This window comes from Caretta caretta, chromosome 1 (assembly GCF_965140235.1).
Source record: "Caretta caretta isolate rCarCar2 chromosome 1, rCarCar1.hap1, whole genome shotgun sequence".
NCBI lineage: Eukaryota > Metazoa > Chordata > Testudines > Cheloniidae > Caretta > Caretta caretta.
The window spans coordinates 78930986-78945466 of NC_134206.1; the positions used below are offsets into that span (position 1 = coordinate 78930986).

The 14481-nt window shown below is 38.9% G+C and overlaps 1 protein-coding gene across 7 annotated transcripts in view; it reads left to right on the forward strand.

Annotated features, from left to right (window-relative positions):
• PIBF1 (progesterone immunomodulatory binding factor 1) overlaps positions 1-14481 on the forward strand; it is a 172049-nt gene that overhangs the window by 91761 nt on the left and 65807 nt on the right. For all 7 annotated transcript variants that reach the window (XM_048852196.2, XM_048852172.2, XM_075129007.1 and 4 more), the window contains 2 exons: positions 3222-3372; positions 12381-12471. In XM_048852196.2, coding sequence (XP_048708153.1) covers positions 3222-3372; positions 12381-12471 — 242 coding nt within the window. The remainder of the gene's footprint in view (positions 1-3221; positions 3373-12380; positions 12472-14481) is intronic.

A 14481-nucleotide genomic window follows, 5' to 3' on the forward strand; every position in this document is an offset into this window, starting at 1 on the left:
GTTTTGAGCAGAGCAATATAAGGAGGAGAGGTGATGGGAGAGGCATTGTTCTCCTTTCTTATACTCAGAAAGGAAAAGTCTTTACTGGGTCATGCAGGTGAGGTAGTTCCATGGCGTACGTGAGCTGCCAACTATCTTTCAGGTGAATTATAAATTTCTTGTTTACAACTTTCCTGTTGGTGAATCTCCAATTAAGCAGGTAATGGCCTTTGAGCACTGAGCTGGCATGTGAGTGTGCCTTTGTCTTTGAGAAATTAGTCTGTGTGTTACCCAGAACTGTAGCATATTTCAGTAACAATCATATAGCAGAATCTCATAATTTTACATGCAGTGATGTTACACACATCTTAACAGGACAGTGATATTCAGCAGATTACGAGTTTTCAAATGATACCTCACAAAGCATGCTTTGCACAAAATATATCATAACCATATAAAAAGGGGTTAACATGGGATACATGGTGTCACAGTTAGTTTTAGTGTTAGTTACTGTTGTTCATTATGACAGATCGGAAGATCAAGAAGCATGGTTTTAAAAGATGTGTGTTGTGTCCAGCCGTTTTCCCAGAATTATGCTTGCTGCCTAAAGTGCTTAAGAGAAGAGCATTCTTGTTGCTCAATCTGCAGTACTTTTACACCGCAAGCTAGAAAGGAGAGGCAGAATAGTCTCCAAACCCTCCTCCTACAAGAAACCTTATGGATTAAAACTTGCAGATCTAAGTTTCCCAAGGCTTCAGATAATAGAAATAGGAAGTCAGGATTCATTCCAGGACCAACTGTTTCCAGGAAGTCGTCAAACTTGGCTCCAATCTCCAGATCTAAAAAGATGGCGCATGTGGTAGCAAAGTACTCTGATCCTGTTCCAAAAGAGGTACCAGCAGTAGTGAGAACAGACTAGGATGATACACAGCCTATGCCTCAGACCTCTACAAAACCAGGAGCTTTGCTTCCAAGGAAAAAGAAGGCAAAGACTAAGCACCTTTCTGGGTCCATCATCGTTTCCTATTCAGGAGATCCATCAGATTCATACAGATCCAAGATGCAAAGAACAGAATCCAAAAAAGATTGATCCGCATAGAGAGGAACAGTTGGATGTAAATGCTGATCTGGGGCCACAAAATCAGAGATGCAGGTATCCCCCTGACCTTGACATGCTATTGGACTGGACAAATCGGCAGGACTGGCAGTACCTTCCTGGATGCCTTGACCTTATTGGTGAACTCCAGGTCGTCCATATCATCATTCCTCTAGAGTCATGACCTCAATTTCGCATCAAACCAAAGAGACTTGTGGATCTGAGTCAAAATGATCTAAGACAAACTGATGTGAGACACCCTGTGCCAAACCAATCAGATCTGATAGGTTTCAGAGTAGCAGCCGTGTTAGTCTGTATTCGCAAAAAGAAAAGGAGGACTTGTGGCACGTTAGAGACTAACAAATTTATTTGAGCATAAGCTTTCGTGAGCTACAGCTCACTTCATGCTGAATGCATCTGATGAAGTGAGCTGTAGCTCACGAAAGCTTATGCTCAGATAAATTTGTTAGTCTCTAAGGTGCCACAAGTACTCCTTTATTCAGATCTGAGACATTCAGCTCCTGTATCAACAGGTCTGATGATGGGAGACAGGTCCATTACTCTGATCCAAAATATTCTAGATGATGATGAACAAGAAGATGTGATACCTCCACATCAGGAACAAGAACCTGCAGGCAAATTTTCAGCAGATGTAAATTTCAGAGTACTCTCATCTTCTTCACAATCTGAGGATGTTGTCTGATTTCAATAGTTAATCAGCAGATTGGTTTTTACTTTAAAATTACCTTTGGTTTCAGTGGAGGAACCTTCTCATCCTCTTTTTGATATCCAGGGAAATACGTTTACAAGCAAGTTATCTCTGCCCTCTCTGGAAGGTCTCTGGCAGCCATCTAAATCAATATGCAATACTCCATCTTTCTGTCAGCCAATTGCTAAAAAGGCAGATGTATCAAATTCCGTATGAAGGATGTTCTTGTTTCCATGTACATCCTCCTCTTAAGTCTTTAGTGGTGGCTACAACAATGTAAATGTTTGTGTTCTACTCCCAGTGACAGAGAAGGGAAAAGGCCACATTATTTTGGAAGGAAACTGGTGTCTTCATCTTCCAACATGTGAATAGCTAACTACCTAACCATAATGGCCAGATATCAGTTTTAGTTTGGAACAAAATGTCCCTGTTTATCACCTCTCCAACAAACCCTGCAGACTGACTCATTAAGGAAGGTCAAAATGTTGCTAAGCATGCACTGAGAGTGTCCTTTATTGTCTCAAATGCATCCTCACGATAAGTAATAACAGCAATAATGCTCCAAAGACATGCATGGTTGTGCTCCTCTTCTCCATAAAGGAAGTCAAAAGTTGAGGACCTTCTGTTTCAGAGGGATGGACTTTTCAGTTGGAAAACAGGTGAAATTTATAGCTAGATATTAAAGAATTACACTGTTTTTTGTCATTCCACTTTGTTTTAGTAATGTTTATTTTGTCATGGTCTTTTTCCATTTCCAGGCATTCTAGCTCACCTGTTCCTGCTTTTAAGATTCTCACATTTGCATATCGGCATTTACAGATTTTACTTTTAATTGAGTATGTGCCTATTTTTATTTAAGTCCTCAGCCTATTGTGTTAGTTATTTTTGCTTGTCTTGAATGTTAATAATGTATTAATTTTTAGGTCTCTATATTTATAGGAAATAAGTGCATCATAAATATCAAATTGTGATAATTATGCATTTATCCTTTTATTAAAGAAGTCCCTTGAACTAATCAAAGTAAACAACAAAACAAATACCTTCCATTATTTAAAATCCTATGTACAGTACTAAACACTTTTTCCCCCTCATTATCCTTTTTTCTTGACTCTCCTCCCATGAGGATTTTGGTTGTGTCCTCAAGTAGAGGCTCATGAAATTATTGAAGCTTTAAAGAGCTGTGAGATGTCTTGTCACATGGCACATAACTCAAGAGAGTAGATCTGTGTAAGGTATTATATTTAGAGAATAACTGCTGTTAAGGGGATTTTTTTCCCTTTTCTGAACAATACATTAAATTGGACTTTTCAACAAACACTGAAAATCTGTTATCTTTAAATATTAGTCTACCGAATCTTTCACATACGTGTTTTCACCTCTCTCAAAAATAGCTTATAATCCTGATCTTTGCATTTGTTCCGTTGTTCATTCTCACAGGTTCTCACTAAGGAGTTTTACAGCCTTCAAGCATCTAGTGAGACACGCATTACTGAACTTCAGGCACAGAATTCTGAGCATCAGGCAAGGCTAGACACTTATGAAAAACTGGAAAAAGAACTTGATGAGATAATAATCCAAACTGCAGAAAGTAAGTTTAGACCCAAATTATACTGTTTTTACTGGTGTTCTTATAAAAGATGCATTGTTTGTGATGATATATAATATTTAGCACAAGCCTTTTTAGGTAGAGATTCAAGATTCAATAAATCCTTTCAGTACATAGTGTGTATTGAAAATATTATTGCATTTTATATTAAAAATATTTATTGCATCTTAAACATCTGTACCAAATATTATAAATTTAGATTTAAATACTTATGCTAATGTTAAGCACTCCTTATTATACCAATCATTCCACTGTTTCTGTGTTACTCTCTCCACCTCTTGTTTCTTATTGTATTCTTAGATTTTTAGGTGTATGAGATATGGACTGTATTTTTTTTATTACATACGTATATAGCACCTAACATGATAAAGCCCAATCCTTGGTTCTACAATCCAATATATAAATATAATTTGGTTTTAATTCAATGAATGATTAATATTAATTAGGTATGGTCCACGGAAGCTGGATCCAGATATGTATTAGGTACTGATGAGGATTCAAAATTTTGGTTCAAGGTAAAACCATGATGAGAGTTCAGGCTTCACTCTGTAGAAATCTTATAAACTATTTTTGAAAGATGTTTGCCCAAACCAGCAAAAATAACAGGATCTCCCATTTTACCTGATGGAATCCTTGTGATGTCATTTCTTTTAATGAGATTTCAACGGTCTTGGTTCATATCCAGATGATCCAGAAAACAGGCCCCTTTCAGTTTCAGATGCAAACAGGAACTAAGACCTTGATCATAGAATCATAGAATATTAGGGTTGGAAGAGACCTCAGGAGGTCATCTAGTCCAATCCCCTGCTCTAAGCAGGACCAACACCAACTAAATCATCCCACCCAAGGCTTTGTCAAGCTGGGCCTTAAAAACCTCTAAGGATGGAGATTCCACCACCTCCCTAGGTAACCCATTCCAGTGCTTCACCACCCTCCTAGTGAAATAGTGTTTCCTAATATCCAGCCTAGACCTCCCCCACAGCAACTTGAGACCATTGCTGCTTGTTCTGTCATCTGCCGCCACTGAGAACTGCCTAGCTCCGTTCTCTTTGAAACCCCCCTTCAAGTAGTTGAAGGTTGCTATCGAATCCCCCCTCACTCTTCTCTTCTGCAGACTAAATAACCCAAGTTCCCTCAGCCTTTCTTTGTAAATCATGTGCCCCAACCCCCTGATCATTTTCATTGCCCTCCACTGGACTCTCTCCAATTTGTCCACATCCCTTCTGTAGTGAGGAGACCAAAACTGGACACACTACTCCAAATGTGGCCTCACCAGTGCCGAATAGAGGGGAATAATCACTTCCCTCAATCTGCTGGCAATGCTCCTACTAATGCAGCCCAATATGCTTTTGGCCTTCTTAGCAACAAGGGCACACTGCTGACTCATATCCAGCTTCTCGTCCACTATAATCCCCAGGTCCTTTTCTGCAGAACTGCTGCTTAGCCAGTCAGTCCCCAGCCTGTAGCAGTGCATGGGATTTTTCCTTCCTAAGTGCAGGACTCTGTACTTGTCCTTGTTGAATCTCATCAGATTTCTTTTGGACCAATCCTCCAATTTGTCTAGGTCCCTCTAGACTCTATCCCTACCCTCCAGTGATCTGCCTCTCCCCCCAGCTTACTGTCATCTGCGAACTTGCTGAGGGTGCAATTAATCCCATAATAAAGATGTTGAACAAAACCGGCCCCGGGACCGACCCCTAGAGCACTCCGCTTGATACCGACTGCCAACTAGACATGGAGCCATTGATCACTACCTGTTGAGCCCGACAATCTAGCCAGCTTTCTATCCACCTTATAGTCCATTCATCCAACCCATACTTTTTTAACTTTCTGGCAAGAATACTGTGGGAGACCGTATCAAAAGCTTTGCTAAAGTCAAGATATATCACATCCACTGCTTTCCCCATATCCGCAGAGCCAGATGTCTCATCATAGAAGGCAATCAGGTTGGTCAGGCATGACCAACCTGGTGAATCCATGTTGACTGTTCCTGATCACCTTCCTCTCCTCCAAGTGCTTCAAAATGGATTCCTTGAGGATCTGCTCCATGATTTAGCCGGGGACTGAAGTGAGGCTGACCGGTCTGTAGTTCCCCGGGTTCTCTTTCTTCCCTTTTTAATATATGGGCACTATATTTGACTTTTTCCAGTTGTCTGGGACCTCCCCTGATTGCCACGAATCCTGAAGCTCACTGTGTTTTAAGTAAACCATTATGTCCAGGTGGAGCCCTGGAATGCACTGATCGAAGGATCAGGACCTAAGTTTGAAAGGCATATTCAAGGATTCTAATCCATCTCCCACTATCTACCTGCCTTCTTTTCACCCAGAAAAATCCAGAACAAGGGTTCTATTTGAGGTTCCATTTAGGGCCTACCTGTCATTAAAATGAGATAGACTGATGATATATTCACTTAAGTACAACAGAGGAATTTTGCAAAAGTATGTTACATTTTTTCTGTAAATAACAGCTCACAAAAGAGTGTGAGGTTATAAAGGTACCTTGGATTGGGCTGAGGTACTTTCAACAACCAAGATATGGATATTGTATGAAACAAGCAGCTGTACCTGGAAGCTGGCGTGGCTGTCTAATTTGGACCCAATATAACCTTTATTAATGTATATTTGATATATGCTACTGACAATAATATAAACACATGCTGTTGGAAATGCATGTGTTATTCTTCCGGAGGGGTATTCATGTGTCAACATCAGACACATTTAGAATTGTTTGGACTTACACCCTCATTAGGATAATGAAAAATTTTCCCAAAGAGAGAATCGTAGTTTAGAATGGTTTCTTCCTTAGTCCTGCAAACTTTCTTATTTCATCTGGTGTTTAGCAGGTAAAAGATCTGTTGCTGGAATTGAAAGTATTAACTACTTGCTAAATATTTTAATGAGTTATAATTAAACCTTAAAATTGTATGCTGCAATACAAGATTTTTTTAAAAATTGGTTTACTATTGAACTGTTATTCAATTTTTAAAAAGGAAAGAATTATAATACAAATTATTAGTTTACCATGCCTATTTTTACTGTTACTTAATATCTACCGTTGTTTTCTTATTTTTAAAAAAAGATTTGAGTAAATCTAATGATGATGAAAATGGGGACACTGCATTCTTTTGAAGTTAATCATTGGTATTTTTTACTGTTCTAGCTTCTGAGGTAGTGGAAGCTATAATTATAGTTGCATTCATTTTAACCCAATCTCCTCCAGTTGCTGGTAATTTTTTTAAATAGATCTCTTTATGGCTGAAAACTTTCATGCTTGGTCTCAACGAAATGTTGAACTTTTGGGGAAAATTAAAATTGTTTAACAACATGTGAGGAGGAGGGAGGACACTTTCCCTGTATATTCCAACTGAAATATTGGCATTTTAATTCAGATAATCAAGGAAGCAAAAACAACCCATTTCAAGAAAATACGTTCATGATTTTTAAAGTTCTGAACATTTATATTTGGATCATTCACTTGTGTGCCATAGAAATCTTGTAATCTGCTTCCCAGAGCAATAAGAAACAAAAGATTTAGGATGAAATCCTGACTCCATTGAAATGGGATCTTACCATTAACGTCAATGGGGCCAAGATTTCATCCTTTGAATTCTGGGACCACTCTGAATCTCTATATCTTGAAATGCTATATATAGAGAGGTGTGTGTGTGTGTGTGTGTATATATATACACACATATATATATTTGCCCTTAACTGATAAGGCCTTTACTCTTGTATGCTATCTTTGTTTTTGTAAGAAATGATATATTTACATAAGTGAAATGGCTTGTATCAAATAATCTGTTGACATTTTTTCTCTGCAGAGCATGTGCATGTGGAAGAGACTATTGAAATGTGACTATTACAGTCACTTCACTGACTCCTCATTATGCTTCGCTTATTAATATTACAATAGTCTGTAATGGCCTAGTCAGGGATCTGTCTGTTTTAGAAATTTATACTATTTGTTGTAATAACTGAGTGCCTTATGTATAAATAGCAGTAACGACATCACTTGGAATCTCTGGGTCGTCTTTGTTTTTGGGGTAAAAACTATACTGGGATATTTTTGGTTTTAGATTGTTTGGATGATTTGGGTGGGGGGCGGATTTTTGAGTGGATGAGATATCAGTGTTGTGAATGTCATTCTTATGATGGGGCCATTTTGTGCTAAGCACTGGATAACATTAATTAAAAAGACTGTCCCTACGCCCGTGAGCTTACTATGTGCAATACAATTGATCACAACAGGGGAAAAAACAGTCTGGGGGATGGAGGAAGAGGGTAAGATAACAGTAAAACGAGCATGTTTTAGCTCAATGAGCATTAGCCTTGGCTCATTGCCTACATTATGTTCAAACTTGGTGTCTTTGCCTGCCAGACCCTACATTACATAGCCTGTGCCTACATATCTGAACAAATAGGGTGAGATTCTGTGCTGCTCCTCTAAGAGTATGTCTACACAACAACTAGACACCCTCGGCTGGCCTGTGCTAGCTGACTCGGGCTCTCAGGTTCGGGCTGCTGGGCTGTTTTATTGCTGTTTAGACTTCCAGGCTCAGGCTAGAGCCTGGGCTCTAGGATCCTGTGAGGTGGGAGGGTCCCAGAGCTTGGGCTCCACCCCAGTCCAGAAGTCTACACAGAAATGAAATAGCCCTGCAAGCCCGAGTCAGCTGGCACAGTCCAACCACGGATTTTTCTTTGCTGTGTAGACATAGCCTAAGAGGCCTAGCACAGAACTTGCAGTCCAGTGGGAGGGGAGGGGTTAAGGTGGCTGTAAGCCATCGTTGCACCCTCCTGATCCCGTGGTGTTCTGGGAACTGGAGAGGTCCCTAGTATAATTTAGACAGCTTTGGAGGTTTGTCTAAATTGTGGCATTCTCCCCAAGCTACCCCTTTTAATAGTATTGTATCAAATACAAACAATGTGGACGAGCAGGGTGAGACAGAATCTGGCTGTGATAACAACAGTCTTGCTGCTTACACAGTAGGTTTATGTTAGTAGCAGTGGGATTTTCTATCACATAATAACTGTGGATATAATTACTCCCATATTTGAATGTTACCCCAGTCCCATGTTGTTTGTATTTGTTACAATGCTATTGAAAGGGATAATCTGCTCTAGAAAAATTTGCATTTGTAGTGTGTCAGGAAGTGTGCCCTATGTTAACCTGATATTAATTTTTGTAGATCTGTAAATCTTATACCCTTGGATTATAAAAAAACCAAGCTTTTTAAAGCAATTTTCATTTGGTTTTAAATCCTTAGAAGTATGTTTTCAGGTTGCTGAGTTATCTAACTCTAAATAGTTCTTTTAGCTTTTCTCTTTGCTTTTAAAAACTTAAAATTCAATGTAATATTAGGCTTGTTTCTGTTATAATTTAGTTTACTGGTAAAAGTATTGGTGTAAGTATAATTTATATCATCACATGCTTAAGGGAAAGCTTTATATGTACTTAGTTTGTCAATAATAGCAGAGCTTGGAGATAATAGATTAGATCTTTTTTTTTTCTGCATTCTGAACTGAGATGCTCTTGCCAATATTTTGTCCTGTACATTCTGTGCACATAGTTCTACTTAGAGTGTATAATTATGCTATTGCATGTTGCAGCAATGGTAATCTGCCAGAGAAATAAGAAACGCTCACTCTTGGAACTAAAATAACTTGTTTGCTATTTTATATCACAAATGAGATGGTGAAAGAGGAGTGATTAACTATTTTTTATGTGAAGGATCTAAATTAATGAACTACATAATATAAAATAATCCAAAACATAATATTTTGAGACTTCTGACAATGCATTAGTAAAAATATATTTCAAAGAACAATCATATACTGGTAGGAGGATGGACTGAATAGGTCTTTTTCTCTCTGTGAATTTTATAATTAGTAGGGCATGTTGGTTTTATTTTTGAAGTTGAGAAAGAGAGAAAATGAGTTTCGTAGCCAAAATGTTTCTTACCACAAAATATCCATTTTCAAAATATGTAATCTTTGACAAGCTACATTTTCAAAAGCACAAACATCGAAGTCTTAATTAGAATACTTGTTGGCAGTTTCAGGGGGGAGTCAAAGAATCATATTTGCGTAGAGACTGCACCTGTCAGAAAAAGTTAAGGCATGTTGGCACAGTAGTGTATGAAGGAAGTTCACATTATGAATGCATTTGTGGCTAAAGTGTTGACTTCAGCCCTCAAGGACATCCATTCTTTTTAATTTCCTCTGTTTCATAAGTACTACATTTACTTCAAATTTAAAAAGTGAAGAGTGTGTGTGAGAGAGAGAGAAAGAGAGAGAGATTATAAGCATAATTGCTTAAAGGTTTAATCAGTTCTTCTTTGACTGGTTGCAGACTTGTGTGTTACCAGTGCACTGAAGTCAGAGAACATTGCCTAGAAATACCTGTAGGAGCACTGCATGTGTTTAAGAGTAGCACTGCCCTGACCCCTTCAGTTCCTTCTCACTGCCCGCAGCTTAACTCAGATTGTGCCATGTGGTACCTTAGCTCACACTTCTGTTGTTCTCTCAGCTAGTTTTCTCTCGATATTTTGTATATAGTTAGTAGTAGTGCCCTAGGCTCAGAGAGAGTCTTCCACCTCTTCTAAAAGGAGAACTAGGTGGCACTGGGGTTCCTGGAGTGTTCAGGGTAGAGCTGAGCCATGTACATGCTCTCCTGTAGAGAAGCAAGATCATTCAAGCACTGTACTATCAACTCTAGTACTGCCTGTTGGGCGGCCATTGAGTCTAGGACCAACAACATCAGCCTCAGCGCTGATCATATTGATCCCACAGGCTTATCAAACAGCAGCAGATTTACTCTTCGTCTTTGTTCTGGACTCACTTTTTGATATAGGCCACATGCCTTTATGTAGTCCAGCATGTGAGATTGCACCTTCATCCTCTTCAAACTTTGTTGAAGTTGGTCTGTCTCCCAACTTGTCAGTCATTGGGTGGGTTGTCCAAGTGCCATTGGTGATCCTGGAGTCCCTAGCATGGTGGGCAGATCAGAACAATATATGTGAAGGTGTCTCCTTTTCCTGTCCTCCGCTGACCAAGACTATAGTTATCCATGCCTCCACACTAGGACAGGGGGCGGGGTGGGGAAACGCATCTAAGTACATTGAAAATTCAGGGTTTGTGGACAGAACAAGAACCCTCCTTTCACATGAACATCGTGGAGCTCTGAATGATTTACGGTGCATGCTGGAACTTTTGGGCTCAGATCAAGGGCACAGAGATTCACATACTTTACTGACAATACCACTGCAATGTATTATGTGTACAAGCAGGGTAAAGCCAGCTCCAACTAGCTCTGTCAGGAAGCAATAAAGTTTTAGCTCTTCTGCATGGAGGATGCCCTCATTCCTATAGCCACAGACTTCTTGGGTGCTCCGAATTAGTTGGCTGATAACCTCAGCAGGAATTTCTCCCAGAATCACGAGTGGTCTGTGAAGAACAGCATTCTGAGGTCCATCTTCAGAGAATGGGGCATTCCAACTATTGAACTGTTTGTAACTAATTGCAACAAAAAGTATTGTCAGGCAGTTCAACAAGTCCTACTTAATAGTAGAAAACCCTCTACTAGGTCTGCCTCTTTGGCCAAGTGGAAACATTTTTTGGTTTGTTCACTGGCTGGAGGAATTCAACTGTGCTAGCCTGCATTTTGGACTACATATTAGTAATCCTCAGGTCTCTCTTTCAGCTCATTGAGAGTCCACTTGGTGACAATCTCGTCATTCCATCCTCCAATCCAAGAAAAGTCAGATTTCTCTAACTCCATGGTAGTAAGATTTCTTAAAGGCATTGTCTATCCTCTTTACATCTGTAAAACTAGTAGTTACTTTGTGGGACCTTAACACTGTGCTGGCTGTCCTTATGGGACCTTCTTTTGAGCCCCTAGCAACTCATTCTCTGTCCTTCCTTTGCCAAAAAAAGCCTTTACAATGGCCATAATATCCACAAGGAGAGTAAGTAAACTGAAGGCCCTAATGATGGGGCCTCCATATAGGCAGTTTGTCAAAGACAAGGTGACCTGAAGACAATACCTTAAATTGTTGTCTGAATCAGTTTCACATTAACCAAACAATAGTATTTTTTTCCTAAGCCTCACTCAAATGCAGATGAAGAACCCCTTCATTCATTGAATGTGAGATGATCCTTGGTATTCTTTCTGGAAAGGACTGAACCATTTCATGCATCACCTTGGCTTTTTGTCTCCTATGTGGATCGAATAAGGGCCAGGCAGTTTCTGCACAGAAGATGTCCAAATGGATTACTTCCTGCATTACGATAGAATATAGGGTAGCTCAGGCCAAACCTCCACAGAGACTGGTGGCTCAGTCGATGAGGGCCCAGGAAGCTTTGGTCACTTTTCTCAGTTAGGTCTTTGTATTGGATATTTGCAGCGCCACTCTCTGGTCTTTCATGCATAACCTTTGCCAGACACTATCCTGTTAGGTGCTGTGTCTAGATCAGATGCAAACTTTGGAAAGGCAGTTCTGCAGTCGCTGTTTAAGTATTCTGAGCCCCACCTCCTTCTGTTACTGCTTGTGAGTTACCTGAGTGGAATACATGTCTAACCACTCAAAGAAGAAAAAATGGTTACTTACCTATTCAGTAACTGTTGTTCTTTTAAGATTTAGGTGCAGACATATATTCCACTCTCTGTCCCCTCTGTATCAGAGTCTCCACTCGGGATTCCAGTTCAAAGGAACTCAGGTCACTGCCGTTCTTAAATATCCCTAGGAAGGGATTTGAGGGTCAGGGGCACACGCGTGCCCCACTGGGTACTGCTAGGCAAAGTTCTCCCATCTTTTCACACTGTGCACATGCACGCCTGAGTGTAATACACATCTGCACCCATATCTCAAAGAACAGCAGTTGCAGAATAGGTAAATAACATTTTTTTCATCTTTTACATTAATTATGTTCCTTTGAGGATCAATATTTTTAAAATAATGGATACATCTTTTTGTTTGTTTGTTTTTTTGAAGTGGAAAATGAAGATGAAGCAGAAAGGATTCTCTTTTCCTATGGGTATGGTGCTAATGTTCCTACAACAGCCAAAAGGCGGCTAAAGCAAAGGTAAAAACTGTCTCCCTGGTTTACGTCTAAACTAAATAAAAATAGATTCAATATATCCTCCATTTTGGAAGCCAGCCATTTTGAATGATGCAAAGTAATTTTATTTTTTAGATAACTGTCCAATATTCAGAAATCTTTAAAACAGTGGTTTTGTGCTTTGTGTGTATAAATGGGTTCGTGGATATTTTTCTGGGTTATTGACGCTTCATATTTTTTTCTTTATCTTTCAGAAAGATAGGTATCTGGATGCCTTGAGTATGCAAAACTCAAATAGCTGTAAAATCAAACTAGTTGAAATAAATTTTCAGCTAATTTAACATACCAATAGTGAACTCAGAAGCACAGCTGTCAGGAAAGGGGAAAAGTCCAAAGTTTCAGAGCATCATTATCTCATCTGAATTGTGTTCATACAAGGTCTGATTCACCTGTGTCTCTCTCCAGTTTACTCTGGTTTAACTTCACTGAAATCTGTGAAGTAACAGCAGTGTAAAACTGAAAAAACACAGTGGTGAGTGAATCAGGCCCATAATATTTTCTGAATGTTAGTATGTTAAATATGTACCTAAATATATACAATGTGGGCAAATTGATGTTTCTGCTAGAGTCATAAGTTTTTTATTTCATTTGGGTGTTTAAATAATTAATCTTAATATTGTGTTAGACAAGGAGGATGAGGTAATATCCTTAATTGAACCAACTTCTGATGGAGAAAGCTTGTAGTTCTTGGCAGATCAGGTCTTCAGTCACTCCTGGATTGTATTTAAGACATTTTGATCACATTCTGTTATCTACAGATAGTTTTAACAAAAAGTATAACTTGAGAAAAGAGTGCATTTGTTTGTTTGTTTTTTCATTTTCTCAAATTGTATTCAGTCCAAAAAAGGAAACCTTTCTCAAGTATGTCTGGCTTTTACTGCAGAAATTACATGTATCCACCCCCAAAATTAACAATTGTATAATTTATTGAATATCATTTTGAACAGAAGTACACACTGTAATTACTGGATAATATTAAGGACAAAAGGAGGTAGTCCCCTAAATCTTCACTCTCTGCATAAACCTATGTACCATTTCCTGTTTACTTTGAATTTGTTTTTAAAATAGGTTATCTCAATATGTGTCATACCAGGACACATTTTTCTCCATACATGTGCAAAAAATTAGTATGTATACAGTTTAAAGGCCTCATGCCAAGTAGTAAGATTTGCATAGTATTTGATTTATAGATGCTTATTTTGCCTTACCATATTGGTATTTGCATCTAGATTCTTTTCTTAGAAAACTGCATACGATATTCTCCAAAATATCACCTGTAAAAAAATATATATATATCCTATTTTGGTGTTCATAGTAGGAGACTTTTCAGTACTCTATACCTTAAATTCCTAAATCCTTTGGCTCCAATATGGGAAGCCTTTTGCTACTGTTTCTGTAAAACAGCAACCACCTAGTGTCTGCAAACCTTAGTTTCTTGGTACTGTACTGATAATGAAGGAACTTCAGGGAGCCACTTGTCTGGTCTATATTGCTACTGCTGCATCACATCCATCTACTTGTCTTGGAAGGGGGGAAAAAACTATTTTTCCTCAGAATTATATCCTGTTTGGGTGCCATTAGTGCATCTCATTGTGTGTGTCTGTATTCTTTTGGGTGTCATGTAAGATATAGGGTATGTCTACACTAGGAATGCTTTACCAATGAGTGTACTATACTAGCAAAACTCTCCTACTGTGGGCATGGCTATGCTAACAAAGCTGTGCTTTGCAGCAGTATAGTAAAGCCAAGTTATACAAATAAACAAGTTATACTGGTAAAAGTGCTGTTTTTGCCAGTATAACTGCATCTACACTAGGGACTTCTGCCAGCGCAGCTCTGTTCAGGGATCACACCTCTTCACACCGCTGACTGACACATCTGTGCCAACAGAAGTCTGTACTGTGGACCTGAGCTTAAATATATTTTTCCATTATGTCTGATTTTGATCACATTTGAGTGCTTGGACCTACAGAG